The sequence below is a fragment of the Amblyraja radiata genome, chromosome 19, assembly GCF_010909765.2.
Source record: "Amblyraja radiata isolate CabotCenter1 chromosome 19, sAmbRad1.1.pri, whole genome shotgun sequence".
Taxonomy (NCBI): Eukaryota; Metazoa; Chordata; class Chondrichthyes; order Rajiformes; family Rajidae; genus Amblyraja; species Amblyraja radiata.
Window position 1 is genome coordinate 3,717,248 of NC_045974.1, and position 23,457 is coordinate 3,740,704.

The following is a 23,457-nucleotide window of genomic DNA, read 5'->3' on the forward strand; positions in this document are numbered from 1 at the left end:
AGTGAAATTCTTTATATTGCGTGCTATCCAGTCAGTGGAAGGACTAGCGTGATCCATTGATCCATCCATAGTGTACAGATACAGGATAAAGGAATAACATGTAATGCAAGATAAAGTCCAGTAAAATCCGATTAAAATACTCTAAACCTTTCCTATCCATGTACCAAATAATGTCTTTCAAATGCTGTTATAGTATCTGCCTCAACTACCTCCTCAGGTAGCTCGTTCCATATACCCACCCCTTGATGGCAATACGGTTGGAGAAATGTTATTCACATTATTCCCTTTATCATGTGGATGGCTGGATTGTAATCTTTTATTGTCTTTCCATTGACTAGTACGCACGCAACAAAAGCTTTTCACTGTACCTCAGTACACATGACAATAAACTAAACTAAAAGTACATGCAGTTTATTAAATGAACCCACTTTCTGTATTTGCCCGGGACCTAATAAACCCCATGTATTTTTCTTCTCCAAACAAATTTGGTTCGACCAGCCCCGACACAGGGTTCAATTGGCGGTGCGGGGGAGCTGACATCCCCCCGATGCAGGAGCTGTTCGTCCTGATGCAGAGGGCCCAAACGCCACCAGCTACAGGAGTCAAGATCGTCCCGTCAACAGCGGGATCGAGGCCCCCGACCGTGGGAGAGCAAAGAAGGGAAGAGATTTTTCCGCCTTCCATCACAGTGAGGAATGTGGAGGAGTCACTGTGGTGGATGTTTATGTTAAAACGTATTTTGTGTGGTCTGATGCTTTTTATTGGTATGACTGACTTGGCAAATGTAATTCCTCCTATGCTGCAAAACATACTTGGCTAATAAAGTATTATTATGATTGTGAATTGCCGTGAAGGGTTTATTCAGATGCTGCTTTTTATTTCAACCAAAGATAGACACAAAATGCTGAAGTAAATCAGCAGGTCAGGCAGCATCTATGGATAAAATAGACAGGCAATAGAAACATAGAAAATAGGTGCAGGAGTAGGCCATTCGGCCCTTCGAGCCTGCACCCCCATTCAATATGATCATGGCTGATCATCCAACTCAGTATCCTGTACCTGCCTTCTCTCCATACCCCCTGATCCCTTTAGCCACAAGGGCCACATCCAACTCCCTCTTAAATATAGCCAATGAACTGGCCTCAACTACCTTCTGTGGCAGATAATTCCACAAATTCACCACTCTCTGTGTAAAAAATGTTTTTCTCATCTTGGTCCTAAAAGACTTCCCCCTTATCCTTAAACTGTGACCCCTTGTTCTGGACTTCCCCAACATCGGGAACAATCTTCCTGCATCTAGCCTGTCCAACCCCTTAAGAATTTTGTAGGTTTCTATAAGATCCCCCCACAAAAACGTATTTTGTGTGTTCTGTTGCTTTTTATTGCTATGACTGACTTGGCAAATGTAATTCCTCCTATGCTGCAAAACATACTTGGCTAATAAAGTATTATTGTGATTGTGAATTGCCGTGAAGGGTTTATTTGTGGGGAAACGTAAAAATGCAGATGCTGCTTTTTATTTCAACCAAAGATAGACACAAAATGCTGAAGTAAATCAGCAGGTCAGGCAGCATCTGTGGATAAAATAGACAGGCAATGCTTGTTCTTCAGAGATGCTGCCTGGCTCTTTGAGTTAGTTACTGCAGCATTTTGTGTGTATTATTTGTGAGGGGTGAAGGTGTGAAGTCTCCTCTAGTATCTTTGAGGAGAAGTTGCCAGAGCTGCCATGCTGCCATGTGCTGGGGGAGGGGGGGGCGGATCTAGGCGCCTCTGGAAGCTTCTCTCCCGCCTTCATCCCCTGCTCCTCCCTCTCTCTACCCCTTCCTTCCGCCATCACACGCTCGGCGGCAGCGGCAGCTCCACACACTCACCTCACCTCCTGCAAGGCTGCCGGCTCCTCACAGCCACCATGACCGCGGGCGAAGAGAAGGCCGAGCCGCAGGTGGCGGCGAAGGAGACGGAGAAGGAGGAGGAGGGCGACGACATCAGCCCCAAGGGCGACGGCGGGGTGCTGAAGGTGAGGCCCTGTGGCGGCTCCGCTCTTTGTCCGACTCGGGCGGGCGGGCGTGGGGCCGATACTCCAGGCCCCAGGAGCGGTGCTGAGGCCTTCCTTTCTGGGCCCCAACCCCGCATTGTTCCCGGTCCCCTGCTATCCCCATTCCCCCCTCACTGCGGGCTGAGCGGCCCCCAGCCATAGCAGTCCCGGTCCCTGCATTCCCCTCCCCACCTCACCCCCTGCCTCCCTCCCTCACCCTCCTCGTCCCCTCTCTCACCCTACCTCCCTCACCCCCTCCCCTCTCACCCCGCCTTCCTCCCTCTCACCCCCCTGCCTCCCTCCCTCACCCTCCTCATCCCCTCTCTCACCCTTCCTCCCTCTCACATCTTCCCTCACACTCTCTCACCCTTCCTCCCTCTCACCCCCTCCCCTCTCACTCCATGCCTTCCTCCCTATCACCCCCTCCCCTCTCATCCCCTCTCTCACCCTCCCTCCCTCTCCCCCTCACATCCTCCCTCACACTCTCTCACCCCCTGCCTTCCTCCCTCTCACCCCCTCCCCATCCCCTCTCACCCCCTGCCTCCTCCCCTGTCCCCACCCCACAGCCAAGCCCATTCACTCCCTCCATACTCAGGACCCTTGCAACAGTACTGCAGCATGTCCATGGCGACCACGTTGCCCCATCTACGCCTCTCCCCCCCCCCCCCCCCCCCCCCCCCCCCACACAGAGGCTGCCTGGCCCTCTCAGTTTCTCTTGCGTTTTGTCCCATCTACACTAGTCCCACCTGCCCATTCCTGGCGCATATCCCTCTAAACCATCCCTATCCGTCCATGTGCTTGTTCAAATATCTTTTAAACGTTGCAAAAGCACCTGCCTCAACTTCCTCCTCTGGCAGCTCATACCCACCACCCACAGGGTGAAAATGTTGCCCTTCAGGTTCCTATTAAATCTTCCCCCTCACCTTGAACCTCTGCACCCCATTTCTTAATTTCCCCCTACCCTGGGTAATAGACCATGCGCATCCATCGTGATTTTATACACATTGGTAAAATCTTCCCTTCTTCCTCCTGCGCTCCAAGGAATAAAGTCCTAGACTGCCCGACCTCTCCCTCCAGCCCAGGCCCTCAGTTTATGGCAATATCCTTGTAAATCTCTGCGCCTTTCCTAGAGAGGATTTATTTATGAAAAGAAACTAGTGTCACAAGTACAGTGAGATGCAAGTACAGTGAAAATCTTCCTTGCAGCAATATTACAGGCATGTAGATTTAGAGATGACACTCTAAAACATAAATTATACTGGACATGGGGAAAATAAACACGAGTGCAAAGCACAATTGGAGAACAAGTCCATGATAGTGCACAAGGTGGTCTATAGTGTCCTGTTGCAGAGGTAGGATTAGAGTTGTGCAGGTCTGTTCAAGACCTGGTGGTTCTAGAAAATTCTGGCTAGTTCCGGACTGCCTCCTCACTTGTTCAGTGATTGTGGATGCACGCTGCTCAGTGATGTTGCTAGTGACATCTGTGTCCCATGCACTTCTGGAAGTTTACTGGTGGTCGGAGGAGGAAGGGAAGGGAATAATACCAGTCCCAATCATCAAACTTACCACGCCTTTGTAATGCAATGCATCTGTTCTTGTCTTTTAAAAAATCAATCGCTTTTTTTCTGCACAAGTAATAAAAACTGAAAACGCTCCGCAGGTCGGGCAGACTTTGTGGGGAGTTTGATGACTTTTTAATCGGTTTTCATATTTGCCTTTTAATTTGCATTTAACACGAGTTTAGGCTTGTCTGCTAAATTCAGACAGATTCCAAAGTCCAAATCACCTGTAATTTGGCATAATTTAGTAACCCACTAATGTTTCCTTGAGTGTGAAATGGAAATGGTACAGGAAAAGTTCTGATTTGGGCATAGAACAGTACAGCACAAGAACATGTCTTTCAACTGACAATGTCTGCTTAACATAATGCCAAGACCACCTTTACCTGCCTGCATATAATTCATATCCTTCCATTCCCGTCATTTAGTTTAGAGACTAGTTTAGTTTACAGCGGCCCACCGAGTCCGCGTCGACTAGGGATCCCCGCACACTAACACTATCCTCCACACACTAGGGACAATTTACAATTTTACCAAGCCAATTAACCTACAAACCTGTACGACTTAGTAGTGTGTTGGAGGAAACGTAAGATCCCGGAAAAACGTAAGGTCATGGGGAGAACGTATAAGCTCCGTACAGACAGCACCCATAGTCAGGATGGAACCCGAGTCTCTGGCATTGTGAAGCACCAACTCTACCGCTGTGCCACCCTCTGCCAACCCCAAAAATAAATCTCTCCAAAGAGTGATAGTTAAACTAGCTTGACAAACTCGGATCAAATCTGTATTTCCCAGCTATTTTCAAAAATTTCATCTCTGAAGATTTTCATCCTTTGACAGCTTCAATCAATGTAAAGTCTTCCATTGTAAGAATTATTTGAGAATAATTGGAACATGAAAAAATAAAATATTTTTATTTGGATATAAGTGATATCCTCAATAGCTTTTCAACATTCAAACATTCGTGAATGGAACATTGACCCTAACGTGAAAGTATATTTAACCAATAATCTTTCATGTTTTCTCACAGCTGGTGAAAAAGGAAGGCACTGGAGATGAGACCCCAATGACAGGAGACAAAGTGTCTGTCCACTACACTGGTGTACTCTTGGATGGGACTAAGTTTGACTCGAGCAGAGACCGGGATGAATATTTCACGTTTGATCTTGGAAAGGGTAAGAATATTTGACACAAGCTTTCCTTGCATCTGAAACAACACAAGCCTGAATTGACTCAGCTTCACTTATGTAACTTGACAAAAACGTCAAGAAACTATTTGCATAACTGTTCAAAATAAATATCAGAGGCAGGTGATGTTTTGTGAACATCTTTTCAATTTTGTGTGCAAGGTGGGTAGGTTACGCAATTAATATTTAGATGTGCTGCATTATGTGAAGTACTTTAGATTTTAAAACAATCTTAATTTTGTTATATTTATTATTTTGAACTACAACTTGGGTAGTGAATCTATAGAATTCATTGCCAGAGATGGCTGTGCAGTCAATGGATATTTTTAAGGCGGAGATTGACAGATTCTTGATTAGTAAGGGTGTCGAGGGTTGAGAGGAAAAGTGACTAGTGGGGTGCCGCAAAGCTCGGTGCTGGGACCTCAGTTATTTACCATATATATTAATGATTTAGACAAGGGAATTAAACGTAACATCTCCAAGTTTGCGAATGACAGAAAGCTGGGTGGCAGTGTGAGCTGCGAGGAGGATGCTATGAGGCTGCAGGGTGACTTGGATAGGTTAGGTGAGGGGGCAGATGCATGGCAGATGTAGTATAATGTGGATAAATGCTCCACTTTGGTAGCAAGAACAGGAAGGCAGATTATTAACTAAATGGTGTCAGGTTAGAGAATGAGGAGGTGAACTAGACCTGGGTGTGCATGTACATCAGTCACGGAAAGTAAGCATGCAGGTACAGCAGGCAGTGAAGAAAGCTAATGACATGCATGTTGGCCTTCATCACGAGAGGATTTGCATTTAGGAGCAAGGAGGTCCTACTGCAGTTGTACTGGGCCCTGGTGAGACCACACCTGGAGTATTGTGTGCAATTTTGGTCTCCTAATTTGAGGAAGGACATTATTGCTATTGAGGGAGTGCAGAGTAGGTTCGCCACGTTAATTCCTGGGATGGCGGGACTGACATATGATGAAAGAATGGGTCGACTCTGCTTGTATTCATTGGAATTTAGGATGCGAGGGGATCTTATAGAAACATGTAAAATTCTTAAAGGATTGGACAGGCTAGATGCAGGAAAATTGTTCCCGATGTTGGGGTAGTTCAGAACCAGGAGGTGACAGTTTAAGAATAAGGGGTAGGCCATTTAGGACTGAGATGAGGAAAAACATTTTCATCCAAAGAGTTGTGAGTCTGTGGAGTTCTCTGCCACAGAAGGCAGTGATAGCCAATGCACTGGATGTTTTCAAGAGAGAGTTAGATTTGGCTCTTGGGGCTAAAGGAATCAAGAGATACGGGGGGAAAGCAGGAACGGGGTACTGATTTTAGATAATCAGCCATGATCATATTGAATGGCGGTGCTGGCTCGAATGGCCTACTCCTGCACCTATTTTTTGCTAAGAAAGATAGTAGACTCGATGGGCAGAATGGCCTAATTCTGTTCCAAGAACTTATGCTTATTTGGTTCTTGATCTAAATGGTTACAGAACTGGCGGGAACATATTTTTTAGGACTATCTAGTTTAGCGCAAACTAAACCAATATCTTGTACTACAAGGTCAGTGCCCAATTTGCATTAAAATTACATAATGTCACACTCTATATATGATTACTTAACTTCCCTTTGGCAACCTGAATCTAAATGAATTGCTTAGGTGGTGGAGAAACTCACAATATTTATGAATTATCTAGGTAAGCATGTGAATTGCCAAATGTGGAAACCAATGGACCAAAATAGTAAATGAGATTAGTATAGATAGGTACATGGAACCGTACATCAAAGGAACAGGCCCTTCTCCCCACGATATCCATGCTGAACATGATGCAAGGTTAGACTGATCTCTGGCTGCCAGTGATCCAAAATGCTTGGTAATCGACATGATTGATTACTTAGTACATCAACATGGACATAGTGGGCTGATGGGCCTGTTTCTGTGCTATATAACCATATGGATTGGATATTATAATTGGTGTATGCATACGTCCACACATGAAGTAGAATAATAACTTTCCTTGTTTGTGACCAGGCCAAGTTATTAAGGCATGGGATATCGCAGTGGCCACCATGAAGATCGGTGAGATCTGCCAGATCATCTGTAAACCGGAATATGCCTATGGCTCAGCAGGCAGCCCACCAAAAATCCAACCAGACGCCACTCTTGTATTTGAGGTGCGCTTTCCATTTGTTTAAGAAGGAACTGCAAATGCTGGAAAATCGAAGGTACACAAAAATGCTGGAGAAACTCAGCGGGTGCAGCAGCATCTATGGAGCGGAAATAGGCAACGTTTCGGGCCGAAACCCTGAAAGAAATAGGCAACGTTTCGGGCCGAAACCCTGAAGGAAATAGGCAACGTTTCGGGCCGAAACCCGGAAGGGTTTTGTCCCGAAACGTTGCCTATTTCCTTCGCTCCATAGATGCTGCTGCACCCGCTGAGTTTCTCCAGCATTTTTGTGTACCTGCACTTTCCATTTGATCATCAGCCTCAAACGATGTCTTGATATTTGTACTATGACTGTTCGCTCTCTTTTTGAATTTTTAAGAATTTCGACTGTGCGGAAGGATAAAATATCATTGTTGCAATATGATTAGCTGAGGAACTACACGCCAATCTCAGCATGATGTTCTTGTTTGCACAACAGTTACAGTTTCACTGCTGCATGAAGGAGCAGTTATGTAAATTTAAATAGCCCCTCAGTCCCATTCAGAAATGCATTGAAAATGGAGAAAATCAATCAAGGGTGTCTGAAATAAATATTGCAGTCCAAGGGTTCCCAACCTGGAGTAAATTTACCCAGGGGGTAAATATGTTGATTCTGGATTTGTACATATTTTTCCTCATTGACTGACTGTGTTTGGTTCTAGTATACCGGGATCTGTTCTTCATTATTTAATGTCCTCCGCCATTTCCGCCAATACAACACATAATCCTCCGCCATTTCCGCCAATACAACACATAATCCTCCGCCATTTCCGCCAATACAACACATAATCCTCCGCCATTTCCGCCACCTCCAACGTGACCCCACCACTCGCCACATCTTCCCATCTCCCCCCATGTCTGCCTTCCGCAAAGACCGCTCCCTCCGCAACTCCCTCGTCAATTCTTCCCTTCCCTCCCGCACCACCCCCTCCCCGGGCACTTTCCGTTGCAACCGCAAGAAATGCAACACCTGTCCCTTCACCTCCCCCCTCGACTCCATTCAAGGTCCCAAGCAGTCGTTCCAGGTGCGACAAAGGTTCACCTGTATCTCCTCCAACCTCATCTACTGCATCCGTTGCTCTAGATGTCAGCTGATTTACATCGGTGAGACCAAGCGTAGGTTGGGCGATCGTTTCGCCGAACACCTCCGCTCAGTCCGCAATAACCTACCTGACCTCCCGGTGGCTCAGCACTTCAACTCCCCCTCCCATTCCCAATCCGACCTCTCTGTCCTGGGTCTCCTCCATTGCCAGAGTGAGCAACAGCGGAAATTGGAGGAACAGCACCTCATATTCCGTCTAGGGACCTTGCGTCCTTATGGCATTAACATTGAATTCTCCCAATTTGGCTAGCCCGTGCTGTCTCCTCCCCTTCCTTAACCCTCTAGCTGTCTCCTCCCACCCTCCCATCCGCCCGCCCTCGGGCTCCTCCTCCTCCTCCCCTTTTCCTTCTTTCTTTCCCCACCCCCCATCAGTCTGAAGAAGGGTTTCGGCCCGAAACGTCGCCTATTTCCTTCGCTCCATAGATGCTGCTGCACCCGCTGAGTTTCCCCAGCAATTTTGTGTACCTTCTGTTCTTTATTAGTTGTTCATAAATAAATAAAATAACATTGTTATATGCTATTAAAGTTGCCTGGGGTAAACGGGACGAAAAAGATTGGGACCCCCTGTTATAGTCTGTTATATTAAGCATGACTAGCCAGATATAGAGTCTTCGGCCAAATTTGCCCACATCGACCAACATGTCCCATCTACACTGATTCCACCTACTCACGTTTGGTCCATATCCCTCTAAACCTGTCCTATCCATGCACATGTTTAATTGCTTCTTAAACATTGTCCCTGCCTCCGCTGGCAGCTCGTTCCCTACACCAACCACCCTTTATGTGAAAATGTTACCCCTCAAATTTCTATAAAATCTTTCCCCCGACACCTTAAACCTATGCCCTTTGGTTCTCGATGGTGTCCACCCAATCTTTTCCTCGTGATTTTATACACCTCTATAAAATCACCCTTCATCCTCCAGAGCTCCAGGGAATAGACTCCCAGCCTACTCAACCTCTTCCTATAGCTTAGACCATCAAGCCCCGGCAATATCCATGTATATCTTCTCTGCACCCTTTTCAACTTTACAACAAATTTCCTATAACATGGTGCCCAGAACTGAATACAATCCTCCAAATATCTAAATACACAATATCTGGCATATGAATAATTCCCATTATTATTCTTGCTTTTAAGATTGAGCTGTTTGAGATCAAAGTAGAGGATCTGTCTCAGGATGAAGATGGTGGAATCACTCGCCGAATCCGAAAGAAGGGAGAAAGTTATTCCAAGCCTAATGAAGGAGCCTCAGTTGAAGGTAAGGCTCTTGATTTTATCCTCGTGACATTTTGCACCAGGCTTCTCTCAGTACTGAGTCACCTATGAAAGGTCATCAATCGGAAAACGACGGTTCTCTCCAGGAAATATAAGAATCCACACAAGAATATGTTGCCTTTCTCTCCTGAGAATCACATTTTGGACTAATCCTTTTCCGAAGGACTTTACAGAGCAATAAGTTTACTTGGCAAAAAATCAATTTGATGTGCTTATTGGTGGTGTGCTTATACAGAAACAAATAAACCAAATCACAGTATTCTACTCTTGTGTTTGACCTGGGATAGAGTTAATATACACTATTGCCCACTTTTTCCCTTAGAGAGAGTGCGCGAGTCAGAGAGTCATACAGCACGGAAACAGGCCCCTTGAGCCAACCATTCCATGCTGACCCACATGTCCCATCTAAGTTAGTCCCATTTTCCCGTTTTTGGCCCACGTCCCTCTAAACCTTTACCATTTATGTGCCTGTCCAGTGTATTATAGTTACCTCCTCTAGCAACTCGTTCCATATACAAACCACCCTCTGAGTAGAAAAAGTTGCCCCATAGATATCTATTAGTCTCCTTAAATCTATGTCCTCTGGATTTCCCTATCCTGGGGAAAAAAGACTGTGCATTCACCCTATCTTTTCTCCTCATTATTTTATTGATGCATTTATTACACTATAACTTAGATGTACTATAACAACATTTAAAAGACATTTGGACAAGTACATGGATAGGAAAGGTTTAGAGGGATATGGGTCAAATGTGGGCAGGTAGGACTAGTATAGACGGGGACATGTGTATGAAGGAACTGCAGCTGCTGGTTTAAACCAAAGATAGAAACAAAATGGTGGAGTAACTCAGCGGGATAGGCAGCATCTCTAGTGAGAAGGGATGTGTGACATTTCAGGTCAAGACCCATCTTCAGACTTCAGTATAGCTGGGGCATCTTGGTCGGCATGAGCAAGTTGGGCCGGAAGGCCTGTTTCCATTCTGTATGACTGATTCCATGCACTTCCGTATAACCTCAAGCCACAGTTAAGAATGTGCATTTGCTTTGAGCTCAAAAACTTTCTTAAATAGTTCTGTTTCTGCATATCCTTTCTTTCAGTCCATCTGGAAGGCAAATGTCAGGGTACGATATTTGACAACCGCGATGTCTCATTCATCATTGGAGACGGTGAAGAACATCGCATTCCTCCGGGCATTGAGAAGGCGCTGCAGGAGATGGAAAAAGGAGAAGAAGCTATTATATCTTTAAAACCAAAGTAAGTTTAAACGTCATGGTCCCAGAATTTTTATTTACAGTCCTTCCCAAGTTATTTTATCAAGAAACAAAGATGAAGGGCCAAGATTGTAGACATGAAGAACAGCAGGTGCTTCGTTTACCAAAAAAAACACACAGTACTGGAGTAACTCAGTAGGTCAGGCAACATCCCTGGAGGACATGGGTAGGCAGCGTTTTTGATCCGTGGCCTTTCTTCAGACTGATTGGTGGTAGAGGAAAGCTGGAAAAGAGAGGTGGGGGGCAGGACAACATGTGTAGGGAAGAACTGCAAATGCTGGTTTAAATCGAAGATAGACGCAAAATGCTGGAGTAACTCAGCGGGACAGGCAGCATCTCTGGAGAGAAGGAATGTGAGAGAGGACGAAACCTGACATGGATACAGGTGAGGGGGGGGGGGGGGGGGGGGCTTGATTGGCAGATGGGTGGACGAAGGCCAGAGATGAAAATAAAACAAAAGGCTGCGAAACAGGGAGCGAAGAGAAATGTGAAGCCAGAGGAAGGGATATAGTGTCTCGACCCGAAATGTTGCCTATTTCCTTCGCTCCATAGATGCTGCCTCACCCGCTGAGTTTCTCCAGCATTTTTGACTACCTTGTTGCTTTATCAAGGTTGCTAAAGATAGAATGATCAGGTGTGAGTATTAAGCGCCTGATCCACAACTGTGACAATTTCTAAATGAAGCCACCTTGACCAGAAATACACAGCAAATAAAATAAAAAGTTATTCTGATTGGATCTTGAAGAGACTATCCCTGAAATACCTTTCCATTTTTGTCAAAAAAGAGTAGTGACCACAGAATACAAATCATTACAGTCGACAAAGATAGGAAATTATGTGCATTGATGGAGCCTGATTTGAAGAGATTACTCCGTTGAGGCTAGAATTATTAACATGCAGATAGAAAGGTGTAGAGTCCACTGAGTTGCAAGTTATAATTTATTGAGCGGCACAGTGGCGTAGATGATGGTGCTGCTGCCTCACAGCTTCAGAGATCTGGGGTCGATCCTGGCCTCGTTTGCCATCTATGCAGATTTTTCATGATCTTTCATGTGGATTTCCTCCGGGTGCTCCGGTCTCCTCCCACATCCCAAACGCGTGCAAGTTTGTAGGTTAATTGGTCTCTGTAAATTGCCCCTAATGTGTTGGGAGTGCCTTCCTTACAATGCTATGTACGACAACGATCTCAACTTCTACTGAAGTGTGGATGGTCGTTGGCTCGCTAGAAGGTCGTCCGCCCTTTGGCAGGTCTTGTTTTTGGTCCTGCTGGGGGTCCACAGCCTCCTCCTCGCCTGGCAAACCAGGTGGGGGAGACCGTTTAGTCGCCGACTATCCGACCATGGAGCAGGTAGCACGGGATTACATGGTACTGACTTAACCCCAAAATCGGCGTGGTGGTGGGAACTCCCCCCGACCTGATCTGAAGTGGGATAACATTGAACTAGTATGAACTGGTGATCAATGGTCGGCGTTGACTCAGTGGGCCTGTATCCATGCTGTATCTCTAAACCTATCATTGGTGGCTTATATGAAAATTAAAGAATCGCTGCAATTGAAACATCTTTACATCATTTCATGATTACCGTGAACGTATCTTTCACCTAGTGTTGTTTCCATAGGTACGGATTTGGAGAAGCAGGGAACGCAAAATTGAACATTCCACCAGGTGCGAACTTGGTGTACGAAGTTGTGTTGAAGAACTTTGAAAAGGTATGAAGCAGCAAGATAATATTGTTTGTGTCCACAGATGTTCTGTTGCCATCAGAAATCGAGATCCTGTCACTTAAAATGTCATTGGAAACAGCCAGCTTGCGATGCATTGTCATAATTGTAGCCCAAGTTTTATTCTGTAGAGGGAAGGTCAAGTAAATCGTTAACGGCTTTAACCTATGTTATTGTGACATTATGCCCGACATTTTATTTAAACAGGGTTTTGGTTCTAAACTTTAAAATAAGTTCTTGTGGGGGGGGGGGGGGGTGGAATTTGAGGTTCAACCAATTTAAACAAACTGTTTGTGGTGGGGTGGGGCAATTGTCAGAGCAATGTTTGTTCTTGCCTTAAAGTGTGAATGCCTTTTAATAAGATTCTGCTGGATAATGTGCGGAGGGAGAAAAAAACGAATATTTTTTTGAAACCTAGCTATTGCCACTTAATTGCTTTGCATATAGACTAAATCATTTTTGATTTATCAGGCAAAGGAGTCTTGGGAGATGAACATCGAAGAAAAACTGGAGCAGTCTGCCATTGTCAAGGAGAAGGGCACCTCCTATTTCAAGGTAACAACATTGCAGCTAAAAATTTCAGCCTGGATAAGTTACATGTAGCCTGGTTTACAAAAGGATTTGCAAAGTATAATTTAATGTATAATAGATTTTTATTTCTTCCATCATTAGTGTTCAGGTTTGCATTCAGTAATTTCTGTTTTGCTGAACTGCCATTGCGGCATTTATGATGCTTCGGCCTGGGATATTTCCTCCATAGTGGAGATTGCTGACAAATAATTTGACGTAGGCGGCAAGACTTTATGGGTCAGAATCTGTCTCGCAAATCCGCTAAGTTTTTATGTTGATGAAATAACGAGGGTAAGTCAGTAGACAATGTCCATGTGGACATTCACATGGCCTTTGAGAAGATCCTGCCGGGTAGGCTTGGCTGGAAGGTTAGGTTGCTTGGGATCCAGGGAGAGCTAACTCATTGGATACATCGTTGGTTCGATTGTGGAAAGCAGCACCATTTATATAAACGATTTGGATAAAAATGTCCAAGACATGGTGAATTAGTTTGCAGATGACGCTGGAGATATTGTCACAGTGAAGAAGGTTATCAGAAATTGCAATGGGATCTTCATCAGCTGCATAAGTGGGCCAAGGAATGACAAATGGCATCCAATTCAACTAAGTACGAAGCGCTGAATCATGGGATGTCACAACAGGTTAGGACTTTTGCGGTGTAGGGCCCTAGGAAGTCAATAGACAATAGGTGCAGGAGTAGGCCATTCGGCCCTTCCAGCCAGCACCGCCATTCAATGTGATCATGGTTGATCATCCCCAATCAGTACCCAGTTCCTGCCTTCTCCCCATATCCCCTGACTGCTATTTTTAAGAGCCCTATCTAGCTCTCTCTTCAAAGCATCCAGAGAACCTGCCTCCACCTCCCTCTGAGGCAGAGAATTCCACAGACTCGCCACTCTCTGTGAGAAAAAGTGTTTCCTCCTCTCCGTTCTAAATGGCTTACTCCTTATTCTTAAAGTCGTAGAGTGATACAGCATGGAAACTGACCCAACTTGCCCACACAGGCCAACATATCCCAGCAAAACAAGTCTCACCTGCCTGCTTTTGGTCTATGTGCCTCCAAACCTGTCCTACCCATGTACCTGTCTAACTGTTTCTTAAATGTTGGGATAGACCCTGCCTCAACTACCTACTCTGGCAGGTTATTCCATACATCCATCTTTGTGTGAAAAAGTTAGCCCTCTGATTCCTATTAAATCTTTTCCCCCTTCACCTTAAACCTATGTCCTCTGGTCTTCGATTCACCTACTCTGGGTGAGACTCTGTGTATCTACTCGATTTATTTTATATACCTCTTCAAGGAATAGAGGACCAGCTTACTCAACCCTATAGCTCAGACCCTCTAGTCCTGGCAACATCCTCGTAAATCTTCTCTGTACTCTTTCCAGCTTGATCTGTGATATATAGTATTATAGACAGAAGGACCAAGGAGAACAAGCACAGAATTTCCTGAAAGTGCTGTCACACTTAGATAGGAGAGTCAATGTGGCATTTGGCATGCTGGTCTTTATCAGTCAGGTCATTGAGTATAGGAGTTATGCAGTTGAACAACACAGAGGTGAGACAACAGAGTGCTGGAGTAACTCAGCGGATCAGGCAGCATCTCTGGAGAACATGGATAGGTGACGTTTCACAGAGTGCTGGAGTAACTCAGTGGATCGGGCAATATCTCTGGAGAACATGGATAGGTGACGTTTCACAGAGTGCTGGAGTAACTCAGTGGATCAGGCAACATCTCTGGAGAACATGGATAGGTGACATTTCGGCTCGGGTCCCTTTTTCAGACTCGACACAAGGAACTGCAGATGTTAGTTGACCAAAAAAAAAACAAGGATGCGCTTGAAAAGATATTTCTTCACCCACAGAGTAATATTTCTCTTGCATTCTCTACCCAAAAGGGTTATGATGATCCGACTGCCAAGTCCATTCCATACAAAGATTAATAGATCTTTAGATGTTAAGGGACTCAGGAGAACTGGACTTAGTGCAGGAAAGCGGCGCTGTAGTTTAAAAATAATTGTGATCTTACTGAAAGGCCAAGCGAACGTAGACACCTGAGCGGTCGTTTGCTTCTATGCACTGGGGGGTATATTTATCTTCAGAAGCTTGCCCATTTTAATCTTCATATGCTGTCAGCTGCAGAGTGAGAAGTGTTACCATTGACACTAAACCCTGCATCAAACGTTTGTGAATGATGCATTGTTTAGAGCCAATATTAATACAATTACTCATTATTAAGGCCATGCATTATAACATGCAAAGTACTTTGTTACTGGAGTATGCAAAGTGATTCTTCTCAGCCATGCCAATGGGAATATCCACATCTGAATTATTTTTAAGTAGAAGCATTGGCATCTAAATAATAAACAGTGTGAGGTAATAGTTTTGAAGCTGGATAATGCAGTCGCTGGTTTTAAGATCTTTCTCTCAAAAGCTGAGTATCTGGGAAATGTTTGAAATCTTCACGGTTGTTCAGGAAACATGCTTTCATCAGATAATCCTTGCAGTTATATTACATTTTGGTATAAAGCACCAGACTGAAGATCATGACAATTGGAGGTAACATTGTGTGTGGGCAGAAAGTTAAATGGGATTCCATATTTATATAAATGCAGAAGTAAAGAAGATAGACTAGTTTCTCTGTGGTGTTAACGTGTACCACAAACATTAGTCGTTCAGTTTCCACGTGTAACGTGTCGTGTTCTCTTTGTCGCCAGGATGGAAAGTACAAGCAGGCCATCATCCACTACAAGAAAATCGTGTCTTGGTTGGAACATGAGAGCGGGCTGGTTGACGAATCACTAAAGCAATCTAAAGCCCTGCGGCTGGCAGCCCACCTAAACCTTGCTATGTGCTACATCAAAATGGATGAGAATTTGCAAGCTGTAGAGAATTGTGAAAAGGTGTGTGTGCTAACAGAAACCATAACGTCTCATTAAAGATCTATGGCATGTTCCAGTTTTGGTCTCCTAATCTGAGGAAATAGATTCTTGCCATAGAGGGAGTACATAGAAGGTTCACCAGACTGATTCCTGGGATGGTAGGACTTTCATATGAAGAAAGACTGGGTAGACTCGGCTTGTACACGCTAGAATTTAGAAGATTGAGGGGGGGTCTTATAGAAACTTACAAAATTCTTAAGGGGTTGGACAGGCTAGATGCAGGAAGATTATTCCCGCTGTTGGGGAAGTCCAGAACTAGGGGTCACAGTTTAAGGATAAGAGGGAAGTCTTTATTCCTTCTTAAAACAGTGTCATGTAATTAATCCTCAATATCTTTGCATTTACTTTCTTATTCTAACATCAGTGATCTTTAGCAATAGCAATATCTGATTGTTGGTCCTAAGTTCTGGCACAGACCAGGGTTGGGGAAGGAGTTAAAATCATGTTTCGAGGACTCAACGGTCTTCCTACTCCTGTTATCCTTCAGTGAGATTATACCGCATTGGTAGTCCAGTCCTGGTTCAGTCCATTTTTCTCATCTTTGTCCTGTAACCACTGGACTATTGGATATTTCGCTGCCATCTCCAACTTCGACTTCGCCAGTTATGAAGTAGTGGCAGTGAGACAATCAAGCAGACTAAAACCAAAGACTTTAAGAAGGAACTGCAGATGCTGGAAAATCGAAGATTGACAAAAATGCTGGAGAAACTCAGCGGGTGCAGCAGCATCTATGGAGCGAAGGAAATAGGCAACGTTTCGGGCCGAAACCCTGAAGGAAATAGGCAACGTTTCGGGCCGAAACCCTGAAGGAAATAGGCAACGTTTCGGGCCGAAACCCTGAAGGAAATAGGCAACGTTTCGGGCCGAAACCCTGAAGGAAATAGGCAACGTTTCGGGCCGAAACCCTGAAGGAAATAGGCAACGTTTCGGGCCGAAACCCTTTCTCCAGCACTTTTGTCTACCTTCAAAACCAAAGACTGATTTCTCCTGACAGTTAAGACAAAAACCACGTCTCAAACCGGGTCGCCGACCTGCCCTTGGAATCGTGGATGTCATTGCGATGCCTACAGCTTTACAGCCAAATAGCCAGAGTCCTTGTTTGCATCTGGGTGTACATTGTCTCATGCTGGACTGATCTATCCTGTGAGTAAGTCATTATCAGCTCCTTGCCTGTCCTACTTGCATGCGTTTGGCACGACCAAACGGAAGCGGAGCTCGCACGTGACATAATTTGCGTCATACTTACCAATCAGCTGGGCAGGAGGCGGGCCGACTGAATTTGGGCAGTGGCGTCATCACGCAATGCCACGTCGGGCGGTGACGTCATCGCGCTAGGCGTACGCCGTCAAGACGCTGCGTACGACCGCAATGCGCCTGCGTGCCGACAGGCCGTTGGCGCGCAAAGATTTCAGACACTCAGATTTTCGGAGCCCCGCGCGATGTCGGGACCAGCCCCGCACAACTCCGCGCTTCTAAGTGGGACCGGCCCCGCGTGGCCATACGGTGCCCATACGCCTCAAGCGACCACGAGGTTGCGTAATATGCGAGCCAAGGTCGCGTAAGTGGGACAGGCCCTTATGCCATTATCAGCTCCTTGCTGGTAATTTTTAGCATTTCCAGAGAACCAGAGTATCTATCCTTATCGGAGATAGATAAAGCCTCCAAATCTTTATTCAAACTGGAAAAACAGGTCATTCCACTATCTTCCATGGTGTCTGACTACCACACGCCTATTTCACTTCACCTGTTATATGATGCCAAGGTAAACTAATGTCTAGCTGGCCACAACATTGTTCTTTGGTCATGCATATAGAGGGTTTGAAGGCTTTTTGTTCCATATCTGTCATATGCTGAGAGAATGGAGGGGCTGGGCTTGTATACTCTGGAGTTTAGAAGGATGAGAGATTATCTTATTGAAACATATAAGATTATTAAGGGCTTGGACACGCTAGAGGCAGGAAACATGTTCCCGATGTTGGGGGAGTCCAGAACCAGGGGCCACAGTTTAAGAATAAGGGGTAAGCCATTTAGAACGGAGACAAGGAAACAGGTTTTCACACAGAGTTGTGAGTCTGGAATACTCTGTCTCAGAGGGTGGTGGAGGCCGGTTCTCCGGATACTTTCATGAGAGAGCTAGATAGGGCTCTTATAGATAACGGAGTCAGGGGGTAAGGGGAGAAGGCAGGAACGCGGTACTGATTGGGGATGATCAGCCATGATCACATTCAATGGCAGTGTTGGCTCGAAGGGCCGAATGGCCTACTCCTGCACCTGTTGTCTATTGTCTATCAGATAGAAGATAGGATAACAGGCAGTAAGATGATTCCTAAAATGAATATACGATTCTGCTTTTATTTCAGGCGATAGAGCTGGATGCAAACAATGAGAAGGCTCTTTTCAGAATGGGCGAGGCAAGACTTGCCATGAATGATTATGAACTGGCAAAAGCCAACTTCCAGAAGCTTGTGCAGCTCTACCCCAACAAGGCAGCCAAGGTGCAAATTGGCATCTGTCAGAAGAAAATAAAAGAACAATTGGATCACGAGAAAAAGATCTATGCGAAAATGTTCCCAAAGTTTGGAAATAGCGATACCAAGGTAAGTAATGTTAACAGACTCAAGTCATTTAAAGGGAAAATCACTGGAATTTATATAAACCGGAAAATGTAATTAAGTCAACATAACATTACATAAATGAACATACCGTCCCTTCACATACTTGATATAGACATACAGTGTGGAAACAGCCCCTTCGGCCCAACTTGCCCACACCGACCAACTACACTAGTCCCACTTGCCCATATCCCTTTAAACCTGTCCCACCCATGTACCTATCTAAATGATTCTTAAAAGTTGCAATAGTACCTGCCTCAACTATCTCCTCCGACAGCTCGTTCCATACACCCACCACCCTTTGTGTGGAAAGAATTACCCCTCAGCTTCCTATTAAATCTTACCCCCCTCACCTCCAGTTCTCGATTCCCCTACTCTGGGCAAGAGGCTCTTTGCGCCTGCCCGATGTATTCCTCTCATGATTTTGTACATGATGATGCAGTAAGTCGCATTGGGATATGTCTTTAGCAATTTCAAATAATATTTAAACTTTCTAGCTTTGTTTCTGTCTTGACAAAGCAAATTTTCTGAATGGGAAGGTGCAAGAGACGATTGTTTGCGTGCTGGTCCCAGCAGAGGATTTACTATCATCCAATATAATCCCCCCCCCCCCCCCACCCTTCTAAATCTCTTATCCACTTGTAAATCTATTCCTATTTTGAGCTACGTTTGGTACTTGTGCTTGTCTTACTTGTATTCATGTGTGGACAAAAATGCTGGAGAAACTCAGCGGGTGAGGCAGCATCTATGGAGCGAAGGAAATAGGCGACGTTTCTGAAGAAGGGTCTCGACCTGAAACGTCGCCTATTTCCTTCGCTCCATCGATGCTGCCTCACCCGCTGAGTTTCTCCAGCATTTTTGTCCACCTTTGATTTTCCAGCATCTGCAGTTCCTTCTTAAACATGTATTCATGTTTAGGTAGCTGACAACCCAATGTATGAACGTTGACTTCTCCAATTCTCCCCCCTCTTTTTTTCCCCTCCCTCTACTGTGCCTCAACAAGGCGTACAACCACTTCTTACACTCTCCTATTCCCCTTCCCCTGTTCCCTTCACCTATATCCATTCTCTGGCTTCACATTTCACTCTTCTCCTTATCTGAAACCCTTTAGTTATTTCAGGCCTTTGTCCACCCACTTGCCTATCAAACCCCTCGCCTGTATCCACCCATCACTTGCCAGGCTTTGTCCCACCTCAAGTTCAAATTTACATTTAAACTTCTTCGGCTTTCTTCCGTCACCCACAATCAGACTGATGAAGGGTCCCGACCCAAGATGTCACCTATCCATGTCCTCCAGAGATGCTGCCATACCTGCTGAGTTACTCCAGCACTTTGTGTCCTTTTTAATGTAGCATTTGATTTAATTGGATAGCATGCAAACAAAAGCGTTTTACTGTTCTTCACTACACATGATACTCAGAATAAAAGGACATACCTTTCGAAAGGAAAAGAGGAGGAATTTCTTTAGCCAGAGGGTGGTGAATCTGTGGAATTCATTGCCACAGATGGCTGTGGAGGCCAAGTCTTTGGGTATTTTTAAAGCGGAGATTGGCGGATTTTTCATTAGTACGGATGTTGGGTTTTGGGGAGAAAGCAGAAGAATGGGGTTGAGAGGGAGAGATAGATCAGCCACGACTGAACGGTGGAGCTGACGCGATGGTTAGCTACTTGATGAAGTTATGATAATAATGAACCTAAACCTGGATATACGACTGTTCCCACAGGAAGAAGTTCTCAAATCAAAATCTGAAAAGGATGCGACCATAGAGGAAGAGAATAAGGAGAACCGAGATGAAGGAGGCAAGGGAGAGCCCATGGAGACAGACACCAACCAAAAGTCCCAAGAGTTGGATGCCACAGCATGAGTATAATGTGCAGTTTCAGGCTGCATTACTTGTTTGTGTTTTTTTTAATTTTTTTTTAATTTGAAATAGTACAGTATCCTGTGTGTATAATATGTGCACCAGTAAAGAGTTGCATTTACCTACTCGCCTGAATCTCACAAGCTATTTAAAAAAAGGGACAGCACATTCTGGGGTTGAATGAGCTTTGGTTGGGAGCAGTCTCCTTTACTCTGGCCTAGCTTTGGTGCCCTGCTTATCCATTAATGGTGAATGAGGCATGCCCGCTAAGGGGTATTTAAGAAATGGAAACTGGAATAAGCAATTGGTAAGCATGTGTTAACTGTTCTAACTTGAAAATGGGTTTATTTATTAGCAAGACACTCTCCTGTACCTTCCCAACAACGGTGTCACTGCACCTTTTTCCCCACGAATGGTCTACTGTAACACGTTTCTCTTGCTTGTAAGGTGAACCCGAGAAATAGACATTGTGTTCTCGCGACTTGGGTAAAATTGTAATTGGGTCCCGTTACTGAGGTGCTCTTAATTATTTTACAGTAAAGAAACTTATGGTTTTTCTGTCTGCAATTTACACACTTTCTATCATTGGGTCATGCAGCAGCTATATTGTAACGTTTACTGTGTTCCACAAAAATGGTTAAATATTGTTTGATTGTTGTCCATCATCAAAGTTACAATTGTGGAGGAGATAGCCATGTATTACATATCATGTGGGAGGCGAACTATCCATTCAGTTCAACAAGTTTATGTGCAACTCAAGCCATTTCCTTTCTAATCTAATCTTATCAGTGTTTCCTCCTCCTCTCCATTTCGGCCGAATGGGCTTATCCAGCTAAATGCAATTATATACTGCATGGTGGCAAATCTGCATTCTATTCAGTTAGTGAAGCTTTTCTTCAATTCCTGAGTGAACTTGCTCATTGTGAATTGTCCCCTGGGGAAATAAATTATCCCTGTGAACCATCTTCTATTCTGATTACTTTTAGTCCCCCCCCCCCCAGAAATATTTTCTCCTTGTAAACCATCTTGAATCTGTCCTAATTTTAAAGAGGTCCGTTGGGTGACCCACCAGTTTACTGATATCAAAAAAGTGTTCTATCCCGATGGTTAAAGCTCTTAATTTCTAGTATTATTTACAAACCTATTCCAGTACCACGATATGAATCTCCGTGTATAATATCCAGCATGTCTTTTCTCTACTCAATTTATTGCACTAATGAGCGAAGAGAATTCGTATGTATTTCAGAATGATCCAAAAAAAAAAAGTTCCTTTAGTAGTTTTTCATATAAAGTCTGTCGGCTCTTAAATTCAAACTTCCTTGACTTCATTGCTGAACCCCTTCACAATTGATTAAATGTTTTTCAACACTTGTTTGACAAATTCGAACTGTGGCGTTCTTGACAATACCTCCCGGATGTTGCTCAGAATAAAATCTAAATGATTTCTGATTGTTTCAAGATAGATCTTGATTTGCATGTGTGTGTGTGTTTATTTTTGCTCCCTTCTCTTGGTCCTGTTGAATCAACATATATACCACTTTTTTTTGGCATCTTAACATACTGTACCTCCTTAATAGTTGCTGGATTTTCATTGTTGTACATAATCTTATTCTATTAAGGAAATACCAGTTTAAATCTTGTTGCTATGTGAAGAGATACCATGGAAATCTAGTGCTTTCTCACCTTCATTTGTGTGTCAACTTTGAATCTTAGTTTGCTGATGAAGCTGCATCAAGGTGGTTACCAGTGCCTCCAATCTAGCCCAAAGAGTGTGGTTTTACAACAGCTTGAATCTATTTGAGCACAAGCCACCCATCCAAAATCCAAGACTATTATTTACCTTGTAAATTTAGCTCCTTAACAAAATTTAGATATAAAATGGGATTTGCCAAGTAAAAGTGCATGGGGATATATTTTCTGCTTTACACTGTGGTCAAAAGTAAGAATTTACCCTCGACAAGTGTAAGACATTCATGGTGATTTTTGTTTTTGTAACTATTACCTTCAATTCTTCAACATTTCAATTCAAAATAAAACATGAAAAGCCCTACTTTGTATGTTTAAAAAAATCTCTAGAATGCAAATGGTTCCGTTCCCACAGCTTTCAGCCTTTGAAGACATCGCAAAGGTTCTGTGGGCCAAATACAGAGGTTTCCTTCTCTGTACCAAGGCCATTTCTCAAGAGAACATGCCTGAAAGAAGGAGGATGTGTTTCAAGTTCTGTGCAACACAGTAATGTTTGGCCTCCTGCCTTTCTGGTGATGCCCATTGTACAAGATCTTCATCCAGAAAAATGTTCTTCAGCTTGAATTACACACAAAATATTGTATGTAAATACCCTTTTTGTATTGAGGGGAGCATAAGAGTAAACACAATAATAACAATGTAGGATCATGATGCTCCGTGTGCATGCATATATATATAATAGGTGCAGAAACTGGGGTATTGATATTTAATTATCATTTAATAGGATCTGAAGTCAACTTGCCTGTTCCCCTTATTTTCTGCCATGCAAGACTTTGATAAGACCCCCTTGGGGCATTGTGTGCAGTCCTGGCTGCCTTGCACCTGAAGGAATGCCGTTAAGTTGGAAAGGATGCAGAAAAGATTCATAAGGATATTGGTGGTTGCACCTTCATTTCATCCGGACCCCAGTTCCTGAACCCCCCCCCCCCTATTGCATGCAACATACTATATTATTAGAGCAAGTGAGGACCTGGCTGATTACAAAAGGCTCTGAGGCAGAGTATAAATGGAATCTGAGAGCATGGCAAGTGACTGGCAGCAAACACAAGGGAATCCAAATATATAGGAACAGAAAACGCTTGAGTGAAAATTGAAGTTGATCAGAGATTAAAAAGAAAATCTCTTCATGGAGAGATTTGTTGAGCACCACAGTGGTGTAAGCTGTAACACCACTGCCTCACAGCACCAGAGATCCAGGTTTGATACTGACCTTGGATGCTGTTTACGTGGAGTTTGCATGTTTTCCCCACGACTGCGCAGGTTAGCCCATGGTTCTCTGGTTCACTCACACATCCCAAAGGTGATTGTGAGTATTGCTAAGCTATTTGGTCTTGGTACATTGGCCCTCGCATGTAGGCGAATGGTAGAATAAGGAGA

General features: G+C 44.3%; 1 protein-coding gene across 1 annotated transcript; it reads left to right on the plus strand.

Annotated features, from left to right (window-relative positions):
* Positions 1-1,712: 1,712 nt before the first annotated feature.
* fkbp4 (FKBP prolyl isomerase 4) lies at positions 1,713-22,381 on the plus strand. Its single transcript, XM_033037474.1, has 10 exons — positions 1,713-2,017; positions 4,625-4,769; positions 6,802-6,944; positions 9,217-9,337; positions 10,453-10,609; positions 12,246-12,336; positions 12,820-12,903; positions 15,636-15,821; positions 18,221-18,457; positions 20,197-22,381. Exons 1-10 carry the CDS (start codon positions 1,727-1,729, stop codon positions 20,335-20,337), a joined length of 1,596 nt encoding a protein of 531 aa, XP_032893365.1. The 5' UTR covers positions 1,713-1,726; the 3' UTR covers positions 20,338-22,381.
* Positions 22,382-23,457: the final 1,076 nt, after the last annotated feature.

Excerpts from the sequence above, each read along its gene's own strand:
- fkbp4 (XM_033037474.1), top strand. The coding sequence starts at position 1,727 with ATGCTGCCATGTGCTGGGGGAGGGGGGGGCGGATCTAGGCGCCTCTGG. Across the intron at positions 12,337-12,819 it reads TGTTGAAGAACTTTGAAAAG|GCAAAGGAGTCTTGGGAGAT; the intron begins GTATGAAGCAGC and ends TTGATTTATCAG. Across the intron at positions 18,458-20,196 it reads TTGGAAATAGCGATACCAAG|GAAGAAGTTCTCAAATCAAA; the intron begins GTAAGTAATGTT and ends CTGTTCCCACAG.